This window comes from Cupressus sempervirens, chromosome 3 (assembly GCF_028749045.1).
Source record: "Cupressus sempervirens isolate cs-2001-9-10 chromosome 3, ASM2874904v1, whole genome shotgun sequence".
Taxonomy (NCBI): Eukaryota; Viridiplantae; Streptophyta; class Pinopsida; order Cupressales; family Cupressaceae; genus Cupressus; species Cupressus sempervirens.
Window position 1 is genome coordinate 512,334,578 of NC_143120.1, and position 24,206 is coordinate 512,358,783.

Below are 24,206 nucleotides of genomic sequence, written 5' to 3' on the forward strand. Positions count from 1 at the left end.
TTTTGTTACAATGGGCTTAAGATGCTCTTCATAGAACTCCAAAGTAGGTTCCTTCTCTTTAATAGCTTGCTTGATTTTCCCAAGCATGCTATCAAAAGTCTCATAAATCTCTCTCAGGCTAGGAGAGTCAGTATCAACATATCTAATGACCTGCACAATAGGGTCAATGAAGGAGCAAATGTATCTGCAAATGAAAGAAAATTGCAAGTGAGAAACAACATATGTTAAAAAAATCAGCAAGTGTTCAAATCAGAAATGTTTTTATTAAATTAGCAATAACAATTATGATGTCAATTATTTAAGTTCCTTACCTCATTGTGGTCCACCAATTCTCATCCAGGATTCTTTGTTTGACAAATCTTCCATCCGGGGTGCTTGATTCATGCCATCTATTCCACTCTGCATTGACCACCATGGATTGTAAGGCCTCTTGGACTTGAAGCATCCTCTCCAACAAAATGAAGTAGCTAGCATATCGAGTCTCCACAGGGTTGAGGAATTTTTTTTTGGAAAATGTCCTAAATAATGCAAGAGATGTGTGATGATTGCAAATAAACATTTGCACATCTCTAGCCTCAGTAACCATAGTCTTTATCCAATCAATTTTCCCAAAGTCCTTCAAGGTGTTATTCAATGCATGTACACAACATGGGGTCCAAAAAATGTGTCTATAGGTGCTCTCTACTATCAATCCAGCTGGTTTACACACCTGGGCTGAATCAATGACTACTTGCACAACATTTGAAACCCCTACCTCTTCTATAGCATCCTTCAAAATTTGAAATTGGAAGGATGCATCCTCCTTTTTTCCCGAACAATCAATGGCTCTAAGAAAATAGGCCCCTGCTATACTAGTGACAATAAGATTGATGAGTGGCTGATGTTTGATATTGGTCCAACCATCCATGATGATAGAACATCCATTACTCATCCATGTTTGTCTCATATCCTCCATCAAAATGTTTACTTTTGAGTACTCTTTGTCAAGGATAGTGGTGTTTAATTTAGTCTCTCTTGGTGGTACAAATGAAGGACCAACAACATAAATATCTTTGCACTTTTGTTTATAGAATGAGGAACGAGAAACATGGTATGGTATGCCATGAGCAACAAGAAATCTGCCAATGGACTCTTCAGCTCTCTCTTTTGCTTGTATGTTAATAAATCAGCCACATTGGTATCTCTCTTGGCCTTTCTCTTCCTTTTACTAGCAGTGCTAGTGGAAGTGAGTGTGGGAGTGAATGAGGGTGGGGGTGTGCTACCTATAGGACCCTCGGATTTCAATAACTCCCCCTCCACATGCAACCTATTGGCCTCAAATTTTTCATCATCCTTAATTTTTTTGCAACCTTTCACCCCTTGCCCTCCTATCCATAAAAGATGACAATACACTCTTGTGTAGCTCCCAAAATAATGCTTCTTACATATATGACACTCCCATTCTCTACTACCGCTCGGATTTTTCTTCTTATTGTTGTCTACTTTTGTGAAAAATTTTAGGAGAGGTTTCTTAGGGTTGAATGGGCCTTTGGCATTTTTTTAGGGCTTTGGAAGGGCACTCAAATGGATTAGGGATTGCATCTTCCATAGGGACATCTATATTAGGCTCATCATCCATGGCTGCCCTAGGTTTTTTCTTGGTCTTTGTAAATGTGACACTTGAGTTTCTTGCATGGCAACATCCATGCTATCGCTACATCTCTCACTCTCACTGTTGCTCATGTTTTTGCTTTTGAATTTTGCAATGTTTTATACTGCTGCAAGTTATGAGAAAAAAATAACATTTCAATGTTCCATTCAACATGCCCTCTCTATGTCATTGGAAAAATTGAAAAATGACAACAAACAACAATAAAGTTTGAATCAAACAAAAATAAAATAAAAAGCATACCTAGAATGAAGTAGAAATTTAAGGCAAAACCTCCGCTTGCACCTCCAAAACGCACTCTTCTTTTGTTGTTTTCCTCTTCCTCTTCCCAACTTGCAAACAAATCCAAATGAACAATGCCCTTTTAATATTTACCTCTTGTTATTTGAAGCCACATTAGGGTTCCCTTATTTTAGAAACCTCCAACGTCCATGTGGGGCCTGGGTGGAATTGAAAAAATAATAAAAATATATATTTTTTGGGCTTTTAACTTAGTTGTCGCCAACTGGGAAAATGGGGACGACGTTAGCCAAAGCCGATGGTCGAGGGACAGGAATGGAGTCCCTGGTACAAGATTTTGTACCCTCATTTCCTAGCAAAAAAATTTGGGAGTTTCGGGAACGGTACCCTTTTTCCCCAATTTGGGACGTCGCAGGGGACGGCGGAAATAGGTACCCGCGTCCCCATTTCGTACCCAGTATGGGGACGAGCATAAAAGGGCCAGAAACGCATCTTTGTGGAGCATAGCAAATAACAACTAGATAAGCAAAGGGCTGATGATTTCTATTGTAAACTCCATACGATGTATGATTATATAAATATATATTTCAAATGCAGAAAATGATTAAATGGTATGTACAATAGTGACAGAACAAGTTATGTACAATACTTAAGTGTTTTAAAATGTTTTTTTTAACACTTTTCAGGTAGTTGGGCCTGCGGATGCTCCTGGATTTTAGAAGAAACATCCGGGAGCCTGCAGCTGGCTTCCGGTCAGCATCCGTAGGGCTTCCAGAAGCATCTTGCATCCAATGCGGAAGCCTTTGCATTTCCATACGAATCGGTATCCTAGCAAAATGGTGCTAATTTAGAACAACTTTGATGACACCTTTAGATCTGAATGGGATTTTCCATGTTTACAGTTACAACCAAATGGAAATGCCTCCAATATATATTACCTGTTGGGTTTTGATAAAGAAATTACTAAAAACATTGGAAATAGTATCTGCCTTGATCAAGACATAGACACAGGTGTAGTCTGTGAAAGGATTGTTTAGAATCCAAACTTCATGGCAACAAGGTGCAACTGAAGAAAGCAATTTCTGTGAAGGTAGAAGTTTCAGGACAGAATGCTGGATGATGGTCAATATGGTATAGATAATGGAACATGTCACAACAAATTTTGGCAGATGACAAAGCTAAGGAACAATAGTATTTTAGGCTTTGAGAAGAAACTGTTGGTTTCCAACAGGGGATATTTAAATAGCTATTGGGGTGTTTTCAGTCAAAATAGCGGTGGTTTTGTATAGAGACAAGTGATAATTTTCTCAAAAGTGATATTGCATCAATTGGGGTTGTTTAGGTCAAAAAGTGATGGTTTTATTATTTATAGTTGCTCGCTAATGACAAAGTGAGGTTTCATTATGCAACAGAAAACTGCTCATGTTGTTCCAATTTTTTTAGCTATTCAACTTCCTTCAGCTTCTATTCTTGATTGTAACCAAATATAAATGCTTGTAAATCTGAGTGGGGTAATGAAAGTGCACACAATTGTGACCATAGTGGAATTCAACAAGTTTAAAATTAAAAAATAGACTGTTTAGGCAAGAAAATTTGGTTTACATTTTGCTAGAGTTTTCTTCTGGAATTTGGGTTCTCAAGGCGAATTGTTTGTCTTCATTTTGTTGGATTTCTTATTCTCATTTGCTCTTGCAATTTTTGAGTTAATACATTGCTTAAAGAACTCTAGTCATCATGTTCTTCATTAAGATTTGTTAGACAATTTAATGGAATCCCCATTGTAGTTTGCAGATCTAGTTTGGTATTAGAGCAAGTTTTTACTTTTTCCTTGGGGAAGTTGAGTAATTTTGGAGGTCCATGACCACAAAAAGAGCAAGCTGGGGAGAATTGTTGGCTTATCAATAAGCCATTGAAACATGTAATTAGGAAATAGAACTATGAAGCATGGAAGAAGCAAGGTTCCTCAAGCTAGAAGATTATGTTGCAAATATTTATTAGTCCATAGAGACAACTAGAGGAAATCATGGAAGCTCACAAGGAGAAGATATGCTATTTAAGAGCCAAGAGCAAGGGGAAAGTTGCCCATCCAACAAAGATGGAGATGTTTGCATGGTGAACCAAGTCTAGCAAGGTTGCCTCAATTCAAACCTGAGGTAAAGATTGACATTAATCATTCAACAAAGATTTGAATGCAGATCAAGATAAGCTTGACCATTGGGTGGCTCAATTGGAGGTATACTTTAGTACGCATTATCTTGCTTTAAAACAAATGATTTCCTTTGTTAGATAGATATTGGGAAAACATGCTTTATCTTGTTGAAAGTATTGTATTCTATGGCTTTAAGAAAATAAACTCCTATTAGTTCTTGGTATCAATTTAAGACATCAATTATGAAACAATTTACCTAGTATTTTTATAGAGTTTGAAAATTGTATGGAATTGCAATTTTGAATTAGAAAAGAAGGCAAGTATACAAGACTATATCGGTGAATGTTGTAGAAAGGCTATAAAAAAAGGGAAATATCTGTAAGAAGAGGTATTGGTGAAATACATTTGAGTTTTTCATAGCCATTCTTGGAGGCCAATACTTCTCTTTGAACCAGTAGACGTAAATAAAGCATGCATACATCTTGACTTCACTTTAGTAGATAATCCTCCATGATTTTCAAGGTTAAAAGAGGCTAAGGTCAAGACAATAAGGCAAATGATACTATCACAAAGAATAAATCAATGAAACATTGTGACCATTGTGATGAGGGTGGCCATATAGATGAGTTTGATTGGAAGCTACATTTCGAAAAATGCCCCTATTAGAAAAATAAAATGGGTAAGACAATATCGATTCCATGATGCAAGACAAGAGCCTTCTAATTAATGAAGGCAAAATAATTGATTATAGCAGTGAAGTTGAATTCCAAATTGTCATGCACTACAAAAATGTTAGTATTGATTTTTTGGCACAAGAGGAAGTGACCAATTGAAAAAAATTAGCATCAAGATTCAAGTAGATGAATGTTAAAGTTGACGTACTTACTGATTTTTGTTCGCAAGCGAGTCTATATCTCAAGATTTTGTTGTAGAACTTGGTCTAGAAAATAAACACCCCAGGTCTTACGCTTTGGATTGGATCAAGGATGGCTTTGATGTGCTTGTGAGTAGACAATGTAGATTGGAGTTTTTATAATCCCACATCTGCTGATTGAGTGGTTGTGTATGTGTGTGTAGTTGTGTTTGACAGTCCCTATATGCATGAAAATAAAAATTGTTTTTAACCAAAGTGCAAACAAGTACCTCTTGAGATGAAGTGTGGACAAAATCTTTTTATGTTTCTTGCTTACAAAGGCATGAAGGAGCAATCTAGGACCTTGAGTCTTCATGAAGGGGAGATGTTGAACAAACAGACTGCAATCATTAACATTGAGGCAGAGAGAAGTATGTTGTTAATGTTTCTTTAATTCCAAGCTTTCTAACATTAATAAATCATTTAGATAGATGGAGAAAAGGTTTCCTGAATCTTGGCTGGAGTGCTGTAACCTCAACTGTATCATGTTCATCTATTGAGATGATATCTCTCTTATTTTGTGTTGCAGCTCGTGTTACACTGGTGTTTGAACAGCTTTTGGGATTGAAAGCCTCCATGTCGGGGAAGTGTGATTCGTAAGAGGATTGTTTAGATTTCATGGCAACATGGCATAATTCAAGATAACACTTTCAGTGAAGCAAGGAAAGGTTCCAAATTAGAGTTAGGTACTCAAAAGCCTCCATATTGGTAAGGTACGATTCTGAAAGGATAGTTTAGACTTCATGGAAACACATCCCAGATCAAGAAAGAACTTTCAGTGAAAGAAGATGTTTTAAAATAGAGTTAGATAATTGGATGCTAGAGAATGTTGACAATGGTACAAGATTTATCAGAGTTTTTTGCTAGTGGAAAGAGAGAAATCAAGAAGAAAACAATGCTTTTTGCTTATGGTAAGAGAGAAAATCGAGAACAAATAATGTTTTTTGCTCATGGAAAAAACCACCTTTCTCATAATTGCCAAGGTGATTTCATCTAGATAAGAAATAGTTTTGTACAAAGACAACAGATATTTTAGCAGTCATTAGGGCATTTTTGTACAGAAAAGCCATGTTTATGTAACTACCCCTTGATGCAAGCTTTTTTAGCACATGACATAAAACTTAGCTTTTGAGTTTTTATTCATGGTTGTAAACATTAAATAAATGGTTGTAAGGCCAAATGGGATGATGAAAGTGAATTCTGGTAGGATTAGAGAGGAATGTAAGGAGTTATAAGAAATAAAGAAAGAAATAGATTATTTACGTCCATGAATGACCAAAGTTTGGTCAATGAGATACAAAATTACTCCAGTTTTAATACAAAATTCTAGGAAGAGAAACTTAGAAAAAGCCCCACAAAGAGGAAGAGAAAACAAAAAAAACACTAGGGGACCACCAACATAAGTAATCAAGAAACTAGTACAAATAGCCAAGGAGGAATACAAATTCTAAATATCAGAATCTTAGTAATAGAGATCACTAAGTATCATTGTTTGGGCTATAAATGGTGAAGTCATTCATGCCATCATCAATCAATATGAAAGGGACCAATACAAGATTTTACAGCATACATTGGGAAGTGCTTAAGGTCGAGAGGGTTGAGTAAGTACTCCTTGATGATCACAACTAACAAATAAGGTTGAAGAAACCCCTTTTACTAGTGAAAAAGCTTGATCTTGGATTTTCAGTGTGGGTGTAGGGTGGCCAAAGAGGCATATATGTATGTGACGAGGAGCCAAATTGTGTCATCAGGAAGTAGGAACATAATGCTGAGAGTGAACATGTTGAGGTAGAACTTGTCATAGACATTGTCTTACAATTCTATCAATGTCTGTAAGAGAAGTAACCGATTCAAAGGCTGTTTAGATTTTTTATTCTAGATATGTTGGAAAGAGGAGGTAATCAACTTGGGGGATTTAGAATCCCCAAAGACCCCATGTAAGGATCTACATTGAAGGGTGATGGCCTCCCAAAGATAAAGGGTCATAGCTACAAACGTAAACTGTGTTTAGGCAAGCACAACACAATGAGATGTTTTGGGAGTTTACTAGAGATCTGAGGGATTTAAATGAGTTAAAGTTGAACTAGTAGACTTGTATTGCCATTGGAAATGGTAGTTAATTGATGTACTCTATGCACATTTTATTGGCGTTTTCTCTTGGTCTAAATGTTCTGTAGGGAAAGTCCATTGTCTTTATTTTGCAGTGAACCTCATTTCCTTGCCTTTTGAGTTAATACATGAACCTCATTTCCTTGCCTTTTGAGTTAATACATTACTTAAATCATTTCAGTCTTCATGCTCTTCATTAAGACTTGTTTTTGACGAACTATCATATGAGATCTTTATCAGGGTTTACATATCAAGCCATGCTAACCCAATGTCTTCAACCCAAATCATACTTGCAAAGGGTGTATTCATAGAGGAATGTGCTGATGAAAGTTTCGGCTCATTAATGTAGGAAATCAAGATGTTTGGAGGAGAGAAGTAAAAGACAACTTCTTGGCTTACACAACAGGTACAGACAATTTTGTTGAAAGCATTGGCTTTAGTGGGAGGCAGATTTGTAATCGCTGCATTGATTACAAAATCAATTAAGAGATTATGTAACTGCATCCTACATTAGATTGACGATTCTGCCTGAATGGCGGGAACTGCAAGTAGAAAAGATTGAATTAGGATGGAAAGAAGCTGAGGAGCTATGAGGGACTATGAGGCATGATGAGATATATGGGGCTTGACTAGTGGAATTTGTCTTGGTGGTCAAAGCTAGTTGCCATTTTTTCTGCCATTTAGGCCTTTAAAGTCTTTATTCATCACATTTTTAAATTTTGATTTGATGCATTTTTGGGTACATATATATTTATTCCCTTGGAAAAGGTATGTTGCAGTGCTTGGGAAACACGGTTTCTCAAAAAAGGTGATAAGTCAGATCTTTTGACTTGTTCTTACCTTTGATCTACGTTCTTTGTGTCATGTAAGAGTACTACAGAATTGAAAAAAGATGAAATCAAGCATAGCATAGTAAAATCTCTCTAATTTTTTTATTGAAATTGGTAGACAAGAGAACTTACCATTTCAATGAGATATTACTGTACTACTTGTTTATTCTATTCATATTCACATCTCCGTGTTTTATGTTTATACTCATCATACCACTTACCCATTGACAATGCAATATAGTGTCATAGGGGATGACTTGTTTCAACTTTCAAGTGTTAATCACTTCAGTCATCCTTAAATAGGCCAACTATGGATTTTTTTTTTCCATTTTAGAACAATGCTGTTGTACATTCACCAAAATGTAATCATAGAATATCACAATTTTAATCATTACTGTAATGCTTTTTACTGTGACAAGATGATCAAGAAGGGCTCATCCACAAATGTATCTTATTCTGTTTTTCTTTGTCCAAGGTTTTATTTATGGTTTTAAATTTAAATTTATTATCTTTATATTTAATGTGTTTCTTCAATTGAAGCTATAATAAAATATTACAACTGTTATTTGAATTGCTTAATAGACTTCATTATGTTAAGGTTCATTGTTACACTGTGCAAAGACAATTATGATTATATAATGACATCTGAATCACCTTGAAGTTGAACATCCACATTGTTCCTTTCGTATGAAAACACAAAAAACCATTCTAGTAGTCTAAGAGAACTGAAAGACGGAAAAAAATGATCTTGGAAAGGTTTTTTCTTAGAATTTTACAAAACTGTCTGTTTTTTGTAACAGATATAACTTTGATCTTTACATGGTCAATTACCAAATTCTAATTAATGAAAGTTGTAATTTTCTAGGTACATTTAGGAGTGAATGCTGGTGCTACAAAATTTGCTGTTGAATGCCGGGCATTGAACGAAGCTACATTTCTCTATCCTGATGAGCTGGGTTGGCAGCCTCAGGTATTCTAACCAGTATTTTTCTCAGCTTCATGTTATAACTAATGATAGTCATCCTGACATATATAAAAACATACAGGTTTAATTCCATTCAATATTTGAGAGAACAAATGAAGTTTCAGTTATTTGAGCTTGAGTTTATGCTTGGCAGTTAGTGTATTTTGTTATATGATAATCTTAAATACCATATTCCAACACACAGATAACTAATTGACTGTTTTATTGTAGAGGGAGCCCATTGTTCCTGAGAATGGTGACATTTCACAAATAATAGAGGTGATATATATTTTTTCTCTTCTATATCTTTTGTTGAGGTACATTAACTGTCAAATGCATTTCATTTACTCTTGGAAGTCAAAATTACAATCTATTTATTAGATTTTTATCTAGTAATTTTTCAAAGATGATTATTGAACGTTTGGTAGCTGTATATGTTGCCAATGACGTTTTTGTTTGTTGTAAGATTTTCTGCCTGAATAGTATAATGTTAAACTGTTGTGTTTGTGGAATCACTTGTCCAACTACCAATGTAAATCTCTATGAAAGTTTTATAGTATGCCCTGGCATATTCTTTGTAGCATGCAGGAATTTTCTAATCAAATTATCCAACCACTAGTACGCTAGAGTCTTGCTAAAATTGAAACTGGAGATATGCAAGGTGTATTCAAACTGGAATTGTGGAATGAGTCATTGCTGGCGTATAGAGGCTTTTAATATAAGAGATATGTCTGCAAATCTACAGCGAGATTCTAGAATTTTATTATTTTTCAACTTTTGATTCATATCAGATGATAAAAATCCCTTTGCACAGGGGAATAGTATAACATAGAAATTTAATCTACTCTAATCTAACTTTACATTAATATGAGTTGGGAATAAAAATGTTCTGGAATTTCAAGTATAGAATTGACAAACTGAGTTCAAAAGTGTAAAGAGTAGAATCTTGGCATCAGAAGTTGAAGATCATTGTCGAGGATGCTAGCATGGTGTGCAGATGTTTGTGTATTATGTTGTTTGTGTGACCCAGGACACTAGAAAAATATGGAAAACACTTTGGTCCAGTTTCCTTATATTTACATCTATTACACAAAATAATTGTAGATATAAGGAAAACGAAAATTGTTTGGAGCTATTTGGGAGCTTGCCTTTAGTCAAGACCCTATGTTGGTCTTTTGACCACCACAGATAGCCAGTATGAAATAGAGTAGAAAAATAGTGTGGGCTCCAATCATAAGTGCATCTTGGAATTAAGAATAACAACAATATAAATACTATAAACTAACATGAAATAGATTGCAAGGATTGGATTTGAGTGAATATTCCAAGGCTCTTTGGAGCATTACCAAAGAAATGCTACAGTGAGTATGAGAAAATAGAAAATTTGATAGCAATGCAACAAGAATAATTTCACCTTTTGAAGCTTTGAGGAAGCCAAAGAGATGAGTATTGTTAAATCGCACAATGCCTTTAAGAAGGAATTGATGCCAAATAAGAGCTGTAAGTATTTGTATCATGCAAGAGAAAGTAAATGTGAGAGAGAAATTTTGAAAACTAAAAGAGAGACTCAAAGTGAGAATAACCGGGGAAGGAGAAGAGGTTGGCAAGCAATTTGAATTTGTCCCAGCGGTACCACCCACCATAGCATATGACAGGTGGTAAAATGCTTGGAAATGGTTGTTGAATGAGAAACTGTGATAGGATACTGGCACTTGATGAGTATATCCACAAAATATGAAAAACAAAAGGTATAAAGGAATTGTCACATCAGCTTGAAAGAAATGACCATGACCATGGGAGACCAAGCCCTTGCACCATAATGGGGGAGGGGAGGGAAGGGCCAATACAAGAGCTAAAATGGTCTTAAAAACACAGTACGGGAAGGCCACAAAAATGAGCACAAAACATAGCATGAATTTGCAAGGATATGCAAGGTTAATTGGATTCTTGATAAGCTAGCTGCTATGTACTTTCTTTAGTCCACTGTTTGTGGAGCCTTTCAAACTTGGATGGATACCACTGAATTTTTTATTGATAGTTTGGCTTGTAAGATTTTAATTTGTTGTATTGATGCTTTCATTTGAGTCAAAGGTTACTTTTGGTATGAACTTTGTTCTTGATGAAACTTCGTGGCTTTCTAAATGGGCTGTTTTGATGATGCTCACAAATCCAAGATCAACCATTGAATTAGGGGTTGCAACCTCTCTATACATGACCCTAGTGTTAGCATTCCTTGAGGATTCATTAGATGTGACCCTCTTGAGCTTGACATCACTAGGAAATCTTTGAAAGTTTGGTGTATTTATCATGATGTTCCCAAATCTGACATTGGTTCTATGCTTTAACCATGTTCTGTCCCATCAAACTCTGACACATAGTTTTTAGCTTTGCCTGGTGCTTACGTGTTCAAAATTATTCTAGATTGACCTTTCAATTCAAATGACTTCAAAAGTAATTTAGATGAAGAAATTTGTTCAACTCCTTATTAACATTTATGAGATAAAACTGCTTCTGCAAAGACCTTAAACTGATTTTTTTCTTGTTAATTTTCATTGATTAATAATGAACTTCTCATGGATGTATCTAAATCTTAATATCCTCATTTGGAAAAGGAAACCTTGATGGTTAAGATCCAAAGTAACGAGAATCGGAATGGGCAAGGCTGAATCAGATCGCAAATCGGCCATGAATTGGAATCGAATTGGCAAATTAAAAAAAAACCCTTGAAATTTAGAGATTTTAACAATTTGAAACTTATTTCATGCACCCTTTATTGAATATAACTTAAACACACTATAACTTCATCAAATAGAATCTAACATACATAAACAAGGAACATAAATGATAAATTCATCACGTGTAAAATATAAATTTTAGCTTAAGTAAATAGAAAACATAGGATCATAATGAGTCACGACATAGATATATAGAATTATAAATGTTGTCAAATCATAAATGCATGTAAGATGAAGATCCATAAAACCAATTATATCAAATAATAAATGTAAGATGAAGATCCATGAAACATATGTCTATCTGTAAACAAAATGAAAAGACAAGTCTATCTGCTCTAGATCAAGTCTATCTCTCACTTTCCCTCTCTTTTTGTCATACTCAACAAATAGAATGCCTCTTAGATTTATAAGAAAGAGAAATGTGAAAAAAAATTCATTAAAATAGTTGTATTTTTTTATGTTTTTAAGTTGCCCAAATGGGCTGCCCAAATTTTCCAGAGGATTCACGGCGATTCATGCCAAGAAATCATCGATTCAATTCATCAATTCACAAAAAATCGCCTAGCTTGAATCGAACTACCGAATTGCGTGAATCGTCATGATTCTCGTTACTATGTTAAAAAGTCAATGTTGCATGGGTACGCTTACCCACAACCCTAGGACGTGTACTCACGTATGGGTACACATACCCATGTACTTGGTACTCAGTGGAGAACATCATAGCTAAGGACCTTGATTAAGGTTCCTGATTTTTGTTATGGTTTTTTGTTTGCATATCATCTTTTTGTTTATCAAGCTTAATTCATTCGTAATCAGTTCGAAACTTTGATACAATACTGATTAACAGTGAACTTTGTCACTGTTCAAGTCAGTAGTTTATCATTTGCAATATGTCATTGTTATATGATTTATGATCTTCATGTTTAAACGCTGCCTTCTCGATAATGCATCTAAACAGTTAGCATATATTATTAATAATTATTACAAACATATTGGAAATCTGAAACTAAAAACAATATATTACATCTACAAACTTTAACATTGTTCTTGTTTTGAAAAACCATTGTTATGACTCAATTTTTTATCAGTTTTACTAAACTATTAAAATTATAAGAAAAACAATTTGATGTACCCAAGTACCCTCATCCCCTATTTTGAAAAATAGTTGTACCTGTACCTGTACCCGTACCTGTATCCAAAGTACCCAAGTACCCCAGTCCCCATGCAAACTTGGATAAAATCTTCTCAGAAACAATCTTTATATCTATAATTATTAATATCATCAGTGACCTAGGCAACCCAATCTCTGTTTGTATCAGCCATAACTTTCTACAGCAATCATTTGCATCCACATTTGCCGTTGTGGCATGAAGCCAGTGGGAACAGCAGTGACAGATTGCAGTAATCTTTTCCTTCCAGGTCTACTGATATGTTATCTTCTTATAATATGGTGCTGCATTATCATCCATGGCTCTAGTTGCAAGGCACAGCTGATCCTACCTTGTTAATCTTCTCATAGAAATCATTTGATTCCAAGTTTTCAATTAAAAAATTTAGTAAAATCTCGATCCTTGATTTCACTCTACTGATTCCTCCTTCCAATGTTCAAAAGACACAATTGTTTGATTACCACAAGTTCCATAGTAGCATTGTGCTCCAAAAACTCATGATTAACCCAGGCCAACTATTTTAGCCTTATAGATATGACTCTATACATTTTATATAAACCTTCCTATGTAAAAGTAAAATAGTTGGCTTACAAATCCTACCTGGATTCTTATAATTGCCTTATTTTACAGTATGATATTTTATTTAATCTTTCTCCATTGTATTTGACATGAAATAATAGTCTCTTTTTTATAAGCATAATATTCATTTGATTTTACTAATGTAACATTTTAACCAACTTTTTTCTTGTTTTAAACCAATGTAAAGGGATTTCATCGACACTTTTGCTACACTGCTTCTATGCTGTGTAAATGGAATGCTCCTATGACCAAAGCACAGAACCCTACATGATGGTCATCTGAATTTAGACTAAATAAAGCAAGATTGAAATATGGTAAAACGGCCATGCTTTATGATGCTGATGGATTTGAAACTTAATCTACTAATAGTGATTCCACAAAATTGTAGCTCCTTTTGATCCATTATGTATAATCCCACCTGTTTGTAATTAGTAACTATGTTAAAAAATCAATTTATGAAACATATGGAGGATGCTCGGTGCTTAAGGGATAAGACTTTCAATGTCTCAGCAAACCAATTCATTCAACACCATATGCATAATGTCTTAGGATTCTACCATTCTTTCATGTCACTGATATAGCTAATTTTAGTCAACCATACCTTCCCATAAAACATGAGTTTTATAATTGAGATTTCCTTATGTCATTAACTCTGCAATAGAAAGGGGGATTCTGAATGCTTCCATCTCTTCTTTTTTTTTGGCATGGGGTTATACATGTTAAGAGATTCTGGTTTTGCACTTCAACTTGGATATTTGTTTAGATATTCCTTCTATGTATTCTTATACACACTTGTCCCTGAATTACATCCATACTTGTGTTTTCTAAAGAAATTGCATTGGCTGTTAAGAAGTATAATTTGAGGCTTACTCTATAACATGAGCAGCTGCTCTGAGTCTTTTGTAGTTTCTTAGTATTTCTTTGTTGTCTTTCTAGGCTTTTTTTTCCTATCTTTCTCTTTGTAAAAGGGTCAGGGCCCTCTGAAAATCCCTGCTTACCTAATCGAGAACATGAGTAACTACCCTGAGATTGAGGTGAGGATTATCTGCTTGTGTTGTTTCTGATGGCCATTTAGTTATGAATTTTTTTAGGAGCATCAACATGATCTTGTAGTGAATTATTCCTTTCTATAATTTTCTGATAGTTCAAATGGTTGCAGACAAACTTGCCCGTGAATGAAATTGTGCAAGCTTTGATTAAGAAAGGTTATGATGTCACTACATCCAATGATGCTGGCCGCTTTGTCTGCAATTATGTATACTATCACTCACTTCACCATGCTACCAAACGTGGCTTCAAATCTCTCTTTGTACATGTTCCTCTTTTCACAAAGATAAATGAAGAAATTCAGATGCAATTTGTTGCAGCAGTTTTAGAGGTTTTGGCATCCATCTGACAACCTCCTCTGCTTTTTGGATTCCTATGGGTGACTTAGGTATTCAGCTTGTAGCACACATTTTTGATGATTCATAGTCAGACTCATATGCATTGGCAGTAATGAATTTCTCTCAAAGTGTAACAGGGCTCAAGGCTGTGGTCCAACTCAAATCTTAAAAATGTGTGCTCACCGATCGAAAAGAATCAATGCTGAAATTTATCAGTTACCATAAATTATATTAGTTTCGATGTACTTGATATTGATGTCAATGATAAGACTTACTTGTTGTTCATTTGTTTTTGCTAATGAGAATGGCTTTGCCTTTCTGAGAGGATTTCACCATTCATTTAAGACGAATTGTATATATTATTTAAATAATATTTCCAAGTGTTGCCATTCATTCACCTACTCTTATGGTTGCCATCTTACTTCTGATATTGTTTGTTGTACAGATTCACACACTGGTTGCCATGCTACTTGTGATATTGTTTGTTGTACAGATTCACACCCATGCTACATTACAATAACAGTGCCTGTGCTCATGTTTGGAAGACACTTAAAATTTGAGGAAACATTTTGTCATATTTTCCCATGAGAAGTTTATAAATCAGACGTTAGACAAAACACATGATACAGAGCAGGACAAATCAAATACAGAAAATTGGGATGTTGAATTATATTTTTTTTCCATGCTTAAGATTCATTTTCATTTGCTTTCCATGTCAAGTGATAGAAAAGATTATATAGGATATTTCTACGATCGATGACTGAGTACCTACCATTTTAACTTGAAATCTTCTTAGTAGGAATGCTTGATATTATCTATTAATTCACCTTGAAGGAAGAAGCATGAAATCAGGTGACCGTCTACATGAGCCTACTTGTTTCCACAAAGCAATTAAGAGTTTCCTTTTATTATTATTATTATTTTTTTTGATATTGTAGAAGATTTGGGCTTGGCATTTAGAGATTCTTACACTCCCAGTGAGGCTGATACAATAAATAAAATCTACAAAGCATCTAATAGATAGATAAGAAAACATGTTAACTGTATTAATTATAAGGCTGATTCCCTTATACTGACTTACAAATACAAATAGAATATAATATTTTGGAATTCTGAAGAATGTCATGTATATCAAGAAAGCCAAAGAGTTTAATAATCATGTATTGAGATGCTTAAAATTGTATAGGCAGATACCTTATGGGCAAGGATTGTAAGCATTCAAAATTTATAAAAATATTTTATAGACATTTAGTATGTTTACCAGTAATCTTTCCAATGAGATTTGTTTTCTTTGATATCTCAGGACAAAGTCAATGGCTGGGTATTTGGCACTTGAGTTGAAACTGATTTAATATCTGCATATAGAAGATTGAGAAAAAAGGATGCTCTTGAGTACCATCATTAGGTTTGAAAGGTAGTTAAGGCAAAACTACAAAACTTATGAATTTCCCTAAATAAAGGAGGACTGTCGAATAGATTTCAATTCAACAATTTTAGAAATAATAACTAACATGCAATATGAAACAAAGATAATACAAGATACATCTTTAGAATATCTTTTTTTTAAAACAACTAGCATCAAAGGAGCATCCTATGTATTATTTCAGCCAAAATTACAATATCACACAAGAGTAGTAGTTCCTTTTGTTAGGTGGATATTTTGCAGCCGACAATTTGTATAGCTTTTGTTGCAAAACAGGTGTACCAGCCACAGTGTGTGAGACAAAGTCATTCATACCCTTTCCCAATGTTTCTTGGATCAACTCAAGGTAAGCAAGAAGTCTAGAGATGCTTTTAAAGGTCACCAATATTCTTTCCTCTTGTTTCAGGAAAGAATCCACATGCGCGGAGCAGGTAATAGGTAAGATGGATCTCTTAACTACACTTCTTTTTAAAAGTTGGAAACAATGATACTGATAAAATCACACCAACTCACAAACTAACTGAGAGCGTATCAACTTAGATCTATGTGTACTTTTTCTATACAATAACGACTGTGAAGATCATAGATTCATATGCTTCTTCAAAGACAAATCTCTACTATTGGGGTGTACAAACTTCCATAAGTAGATGATTTCTAAACTTCAATCCTATAGGCTATTTCAGTTCACAGACATGCAAGTAACTAAACTCCAATAATTTGCATAACTATGAGACAACAATACAAACTATAGTCACAACTTTTAGTTTGTATCAAAAAAATTGCTTCTAGTCACAATTTCAAATTAAATTGCTTCTCGCACTCACTTTGCACCAAATACACACAAGATTAACATGAATTAAAGATAGCAAAAATAAATTGCAATGACAACTTCTAATCTGATCTACCACAATCGTTTCAAAACACAACTTCAAAGCATATTGTTTCTTCTATTCACTTTTTTTTAAAACTTGTACTACAAATCATAGTTATGCTTGCACAAATTTTGTAGAGCTTTCTTGCATATAAAAAGATGATTATTTACAATGAAGGGCACTCATTTATATAGGCAAAGGAATGAGAAAAATGGAGAGAAAGGTGGGAGAAACTCAACTACTTTGACTAAGTCAAATAAGAATGAAGATTTAGTGGATTACATGATTGAAGGTACTTGTAATTGAGTTACATGTTCATGGATTACATGCAACCTATCTTCTGAACTAAAAAGCTGAAAATGATGGAGCTGTTTGGAATTCCTATATTTTGAGCCACTGTATTCACTCTGATAACTGTGGTGTTGCATATTTTGATAGCCTCCTAATTCTCTTTGATGAATTGTTAGTTGTCATTTGAAAAGTTGATGTAGTCAAGCTTTTCTTATTTCATAGTTATTATGAATTCTCCCTTGTCAAATTTGACTATTCTAAAGTTTTCGACACTTTGTACACCTCAATGATGTCCAGATGTAAACTTAGAACAACTTTATGGTCAGCATCTTTAATTGATTCTTTGTTTAATTTTTTGAATCAAAGTGCTTGTTGCATTCTGGCATGAACTTAGGTTCTAGGGCATCGATTGGAAAAGTGGAGACTAAATGAATATTGCTTTTCTGATTTGAAAAATATCTTTTTGAGAGATGTCTCTATTCTTTGAAAAAATTATGACATATCTTGACTTGAAGAGTTCACTGCAACTTGAATATTCCAATGGGATTAAATCCATGAGGGTTTCAGATTCGGTCAATTATGACAGATCCATGGAGGATAAGTATTCAAAGTACAATTAAGATTCTTTATGAACATTTAGGAATGTTGGAAATGGTTTGAACATCTTCTATTTTGGGAATAATGACCAAAATTGGGTTTACAAGGTGGATTGCATGTAGGCAAAATAGGGCTTTTGTTTTGAATGGCTAATAATGCAAGCTATGAGAATTCGTATTAGATTGTGTTAAAAACTTGAATTCTTTTCCCCAAAGTAAGGTTTTAGAATGTAATTAAATATGGTGAAAACTCATCAATTTTTACCTTGTGTAAACATGCAATTGAGTTTTAGAAGTTCGATTACATATTTGGGAATGTGGAGTTTGGACGAGTTTTGAAAATGGATTGCATATGGAAGATGGGAACATAAAGGATACTTGCATTCTTTTTAATGAAAATTCCAACTTTTATTCTCAAACAAACTATAAACAAACAACAACAAGAAAACAAAGTATATAAAAAAATGAAGAACAAACCTCTTGCTTTGAGTTGATTTTGTAATGTCCCCTACTTAATGTGACTATCAAGGTCAATAGATTAGCTTATGATAGGAGCTTTTGTAGGCTAATGAAGTGGTTAGGGAGTTCATTTGGCAATATTTTCAGGAGTTACTAACTTTAGTAAGTCAATAGGAGTCGAGTGATATGGAAATTTTAGGTGTTCGGCTTGGTATATTTGGTTGAGCTCTTTTCGATGAGCTACCATACATGGTATTGTGAGTTCGACTCTTATATGATTTTAATGCCGAAGTTAATTTAATTTATTATAAAGTGATAATTAAATAAAAGACTTATCAATTAAGTCGCTTTATTATAAAGTTTTTTTAAAAAGGTATTTCTCATTTATCCCACATTGCTTATGCAAATGAAGTCAACTTCTTGGGGGGCTTTTTATTCTCTTGGTTAGAATAAGTTGGGGCATGCTTGGATGATATTATTATTATGCTATTGGATTTTTGGGAAATCTAATTGTTGAGCTTGGAGGATGAAACCCCTCTTTGCTAGCATTCTTTTCATTGTTGAAAGACACAACCAAGAGGATTATCGAGTGTTTTCATTCAGAAAGCATAGTGAGAATTATTGGCGATTTTAAACATGATTTAAGAGCTTTGAAGTTCAGGTTATGTGGCTATGAATAGTGTTTGCTACAATGCCTATGAATAGTGATTTTTCTATAGTGCACATGAATAGTGCTTTTGCTACAGTATGCGTGAATAGTGCTTTTGTTACAGTGTGTGTGAATAGGGTTTTGCTATAGTGCGCATGAATAGTGCTTTTGCTACAGTGCACGTAAACAGTGTTTCGCTATAGTGCGCATGAATAGTGAAATTGCTATTGTACCATGAATAGTGCTGCTACAGGGCATGAATAGTGTTGCATTGAGATTTTTTGCCCACCTTTGCCGGTTAAAAGTTGGGATGTTGTCATTTCATCTATAGATCACTACTTCTAGGTTCCTTCCATCATACTATTCATTTTAGGCATTGTAATTGTTAAATACCAGTCTGAATATTTGCTCCAGCCTATAAGGCAATTATATGTAAACATTTTTATTGCAAAGTCAAATTTTTATTAGCAAATACGAAGGTTCTAGACTTTGCATATTTATTGTTGTATGTTGCTAAGTATTTGTCAAAATGCCATGTTGAAAATAACACTCTAATTGATAAACTTAGTAGTTTACAAGTCTCCTTAAAAAAACAAAAAGGGGGTGTTTATTAAAGTGGTATCAAAGCTTTAAGTCCTGCCATCCTCTGGAAGCCTTACAAAGAATCTTGAACAACTGGATAGAGGGAAAAGTGTTTGATGAAATGTCAAAACACTGAAGTCAAAAATAAAACAGGTTAAGAATGTATGTTTGAGCATGCGACAGAGGCCATTTACTTTTGTCATACAGAGCAAGACAACAAAGATTTAGAAGCACTTAATGAGCAATATAGTTCATCCACATAGGTGAACATAGAATCCAGTCATACAGACACGGAGGAGATATTCTTTGAACAAGATAGCAGTATGGGTGACCGAGATGACAGGAATATAGGAATAGGCGAAAGCAGGAATGCCAGACCAAATCAGGAGGAGGTAATGTTCAGATGATTACTAGGTACATTAAGGGAGGGGCAGTGTATGCAATAGGAGCAGAATAGGCGAATGAATATGATGTTGCAGCTTATGGTTGGATAGATGGCTGTAAATATTAATCCGGGTAATGCAAACAATGGTAATGGGGCCAATGATAATAATGGAGTCTGAGGCAACAACAATGGTCCTAAGAATAACATTAATGGTAATAATAATGGACATGGCAACAATGGGAATGAGACTGATAATTTTAGACATGTTGCATGCCCAGCTTGGACAGTGAGCTTGAGACCTCTTCTACCGACCTTTCCACTCAGAGATCCAATTCAACCATTAAATGAACCATAGATTACCAAGTTACAAGATCAATTCAGGAGGGACTTGGAGGCTAGCGGACCAAAGTTTCAGGCAGATATTTTCCTCATAAATTATATGGAATTGAGGATGAGACACATGCCTAGAGTAGGAGGGAGAAATCAAAACTTTGAGCTAAGAAAGAAATTTGGGAAACTTTCTTTACCTTATTATGATGCCTCAGGGAAGATGACTACACGAGCTTGGGTGCAAAAGGTAGATACATACTTCTAGCTAAATCCAATGCCTAAGGAGGAGGCTATCAAGTATGCAGCTATTCATTTGGATGGCCCAACACATGAGTGGTAGCATCATAGCATGGTAACCTTGAGGCATAATCAAATCACATCTTACAAGGAGTTTACTGAGAGACTCATAGAGAGATTTGACACCAAAGATCTCGAGTTACAGTTTAAAGAGTTGGCACAACTTAAGCAGTGGGGATCAGTTGAGACATACATCAATGAATTTCAGAGGTTAGTTGTGTTGGTTGCAGACATCTCAGAGAGGAGATTAGTAGTGCTATTTATGGATGGACTCTCAAATACCTTAAAGGGTTGGGTCAAGAGGCATGACCTAGCTACATTACAAGAGGCCACTAACAAGGCTTGTGACTTAGCACCTTCTTCCTCTTTTAGGAGTAGATTTCAACATAGGGATTCACATATGAAGAAAGATAAGGAGGACAAAAAATCTTTTCACAAGGATGCTTAGTCAAAAAGGGATAATAAGTTGGACAATGACACCTTGAATGAGTTGTGGAGGAAGAAGCTATGTTTTCATTGTGAAGAGCCTTGGGATTTATCTCATAAGTGCCCTCTCAAGGCTAAGGCAAATCAAATGGAGTATTTCTCAGCGAAGGAGTCATCGTTAGAGGAGGAGGATTAACAGCCTGACTTAGATGAGAGAAACACTCCAGAGGAGAACAACATTCCTAAGGATGATAGGTTGTTGGCACAATTGATTGGGGCTCAAAAAGCGATCACATTTAGGGTTAGGGGTACTAACTAGGGGTAGAAAGTGATCTCTCTCATTGACACTGGGGCTACACATAACTTCATAGATGCGTGATTGGTAGCCACGAGAGGTTTACAAACTGAGGAGCATGTTGGGTTTGGAGTCATGGTAGCTAATGGTGACAAATTATTATGCACTTGGAAGATATCTAATCTTCATATTAGGTTTGGAGATGGCTATGAGTTGGAGGATGAGTTCTATGTAGTAGGCATGGGAAACTATGATGTCATCCTCGGTATGGATGGCCTCGCTAGTTGAGTTCACACTCAACCTAGTAAAAGTGGAGATGAGATTCCATCATGAGGGAAGAACTGTTGTAATTAGAGGACTTTCAGATGGGAGTTGTAGTCTCTCTAAGAAGAATGCGGGGACGTTTTCGGCATAACAACATAGAGTGGGCAACAAAATGTTTCATTATGCTAGATCCATAGAAGCCACAAGTAAAGAGTCATCCACCAGATATCCAGGAGATACTCGACAGGCATGCCAAAGTATTTGGAGATAGTTCACATGGGGTCCCTTTTGACAGGGGAATAGAGCATGTTATTGAGCTCGAGGAGGGAGCCAAACAGTCATGATTACCCCCTATCATCATCCTAAGAAACACAAGGATGAGATAAGAAGGCAATTAAGGAGCTATTGGAGATGGGGCACATTAGGTCTAGCAAAAGCCCTTTTGCTTCAGCAATATTTTTAGTGAAGAAGGATGGGACGATGCACATGTGCATCAATTATAGGGCACTAAATAAGAAAACAATTAAAAACCTAAGATTGATGAGTTGATTGATGAGCTGCATGGGGCATGCTACTTCACCAAAATTGATTTATGATCTAGATACCATTAGATTCAGATGAGAGTAGAGGACATCGAGAAGACAACCTTTCGATGTCACTATGGCCACTTTGAGTTTATGGTTATGCCATTTGGGCTAACCAATGCACCTACTACATTTTAGAGTTGTATGAATCAGGTATTCAAGAGGCAGCTGAGGAGATTCATCTTGATCTTCTTTGATGACATCTTGGTCTTCAGTAAGACCTGGGAGAAGCACATACAACATCTAGAGGAGGTGTTATCTATTCTAGAGAGAGAGAGAGAGAGTCGATGTATGCCAAGGAATCTAAATGCGAGTTTGGCATGACCAAGGTCCTTTACCTTGGGCATATCATTAGTGCAGATGGCGTTTGGGTTGATCCCGAAAATATTAGAGCTATTGTGGATTGGCCTACTCCCACAAATCTCACACAGCTCAAGGGGTTCTTTGGTTTATGTGGTTTTTACAGGAGGTTTGTTAGGAGATTCTCACATATTCCTATGCCTTTGACGAATCTCACCAAGAAGGGGTCATTCACATGGACAGAGGCAATGCAGAGATGTTTTGACCACTTCAAACAAGTAATGTCATCTTGTTTGGTTCTGGCTCTACCTGATTTTATGAAACCATTTGAGCTTTAGTGTGATGCTTCAGGGGATGAGATAGGGGCAGTATTGATGCAGGAGAGACACCCCATTGCATTCAAGAGTAGGAAGCTCCGAGGAGTTGAGAGGAGTTATTCTATCTATGACAGGGAGATGTTGGCTATAATGAATGCATTGGCCAAATTCTGATCTTATTTGGTAGGTGGGCATTTTGTGATCAAGACCAATCACAATAGTATTAAATAATTCATGGGCCAACGTGATCTTAATGACTGGTAGTGGAAATGGGTTACCAAATTACAAGCTTATCAATTTGACATAGAATTTGTCAAAGGTAAGAAAAATGTGGTGGCTAATGCTTTATCTTAGAGACCTCACTTATGTGCTCTGGTAGAGGTTTCAAGAGATTGGAGAGATCAAATTGCAGTAGAGTATGCAGGAGATGATTGGTCTTTTGGGATAGTTGTAGGCACCATTCAGGATGAGAGGTATGCGATGTTGGATGGGTTGATCAGATTTTAGGTTAGGGTTTATTTGATCCCTACAACACCGTTTAGAGAGGAGATTCTAAGGGCATTTCATGATGCACCCATAATTGAGCATCTAGGGGTCTTCAAGACGTACAGGCAGATCTGAGAGTGGTTCTCATGCAGAGGGCTCAAGGATGATGTTCAGAGGTATGTCAGGGAGTGTGTTGTTTGCCATTAGAATAAGGGAGAGCACACATTTCTTGCAGGTTTACTACAACCCTTGCCCATTTTGGATGGGAAATGGGAAAGCATTTCTATGGACTTCATCATTGGTTTACCACAAGTGTAGGGGAGAGATTGTATCTATGTGGTGATAGACCACTTGACGAAATTCACTCACTTCTTTGCTGTTCCATCCACTTACACAGTAGCACAAGTGGCAGATATTTTCCTCAGAGAGATATTTAGGTTACATGGGCTACGTAGATTCATAGTTAGTGACTGGGATAGTAAATTTATGAGTTCTTTTTGGAAAGATTTGTTTAGGTTGTGGGGTATAGATCTTACACCCAACACTAGTTATCATTCGTAGACAGATGGGCAAACGGAGATTGTGAATAAATGGGTGGAGGGATATTTGAAAAACTATGTGAGTGCTCAATAGAGAGCTTTGGTCAAATGGTTGCATATGAGAGAGTACTGTTATAATACGACGTATTTGATGTCCGTCAAGATGATTTGCTTCATGGCATTGTATGGTTATGAAGCACCTAACTTCATCGATTTAGTTTTGCGGGACAACATAGTGCCCAAAGCTAAAGACTTATTGCAAGATAGTCAGGATATCCTGAGAGTGCTCAGGGAAAACATACAAGAAGCTTGGAATCAACAAAAGTTGTATGCTGATCAACACAGGGTAGAGTGTAGTTTTGAGGTAGGGGATATGGTTTACCTGAGGCT

General features: G+C 35.6%; 1 protein-coding gene across 1 annotated transcript in view; it reads left to right on the forward strand.

Moving 5' to 3' along the window:
- The window catches only part of LOC149567423 (uncharacterized), a 29,031-nt gene extending 13,913 nt beyond the window's left edge, over positions 1-15,118 (forward strand). Inside the window, exons 2-4 of the mRNA XM_089820606.1 lie at positions 8,755-8,859; positions 9,085-9,132; positions 14,496-15,118. Of these exons, the coding sequence (XP_089676732.1) occupies positions 8,755-8,859; positions 9,085-9,132; positions 14,496-14,732 (390 nt within the window). The 3' untranslated portion in view covers positions 14,733-15,118. The remainder of the gene's footprint in view (positions 1-8,754; positions 8,860-9,084; positions 9,133-14,495) is intronic.
- The last annotated feature ends 9,088 nt before the right edge of the window (positions 15,119-24,206 follow it).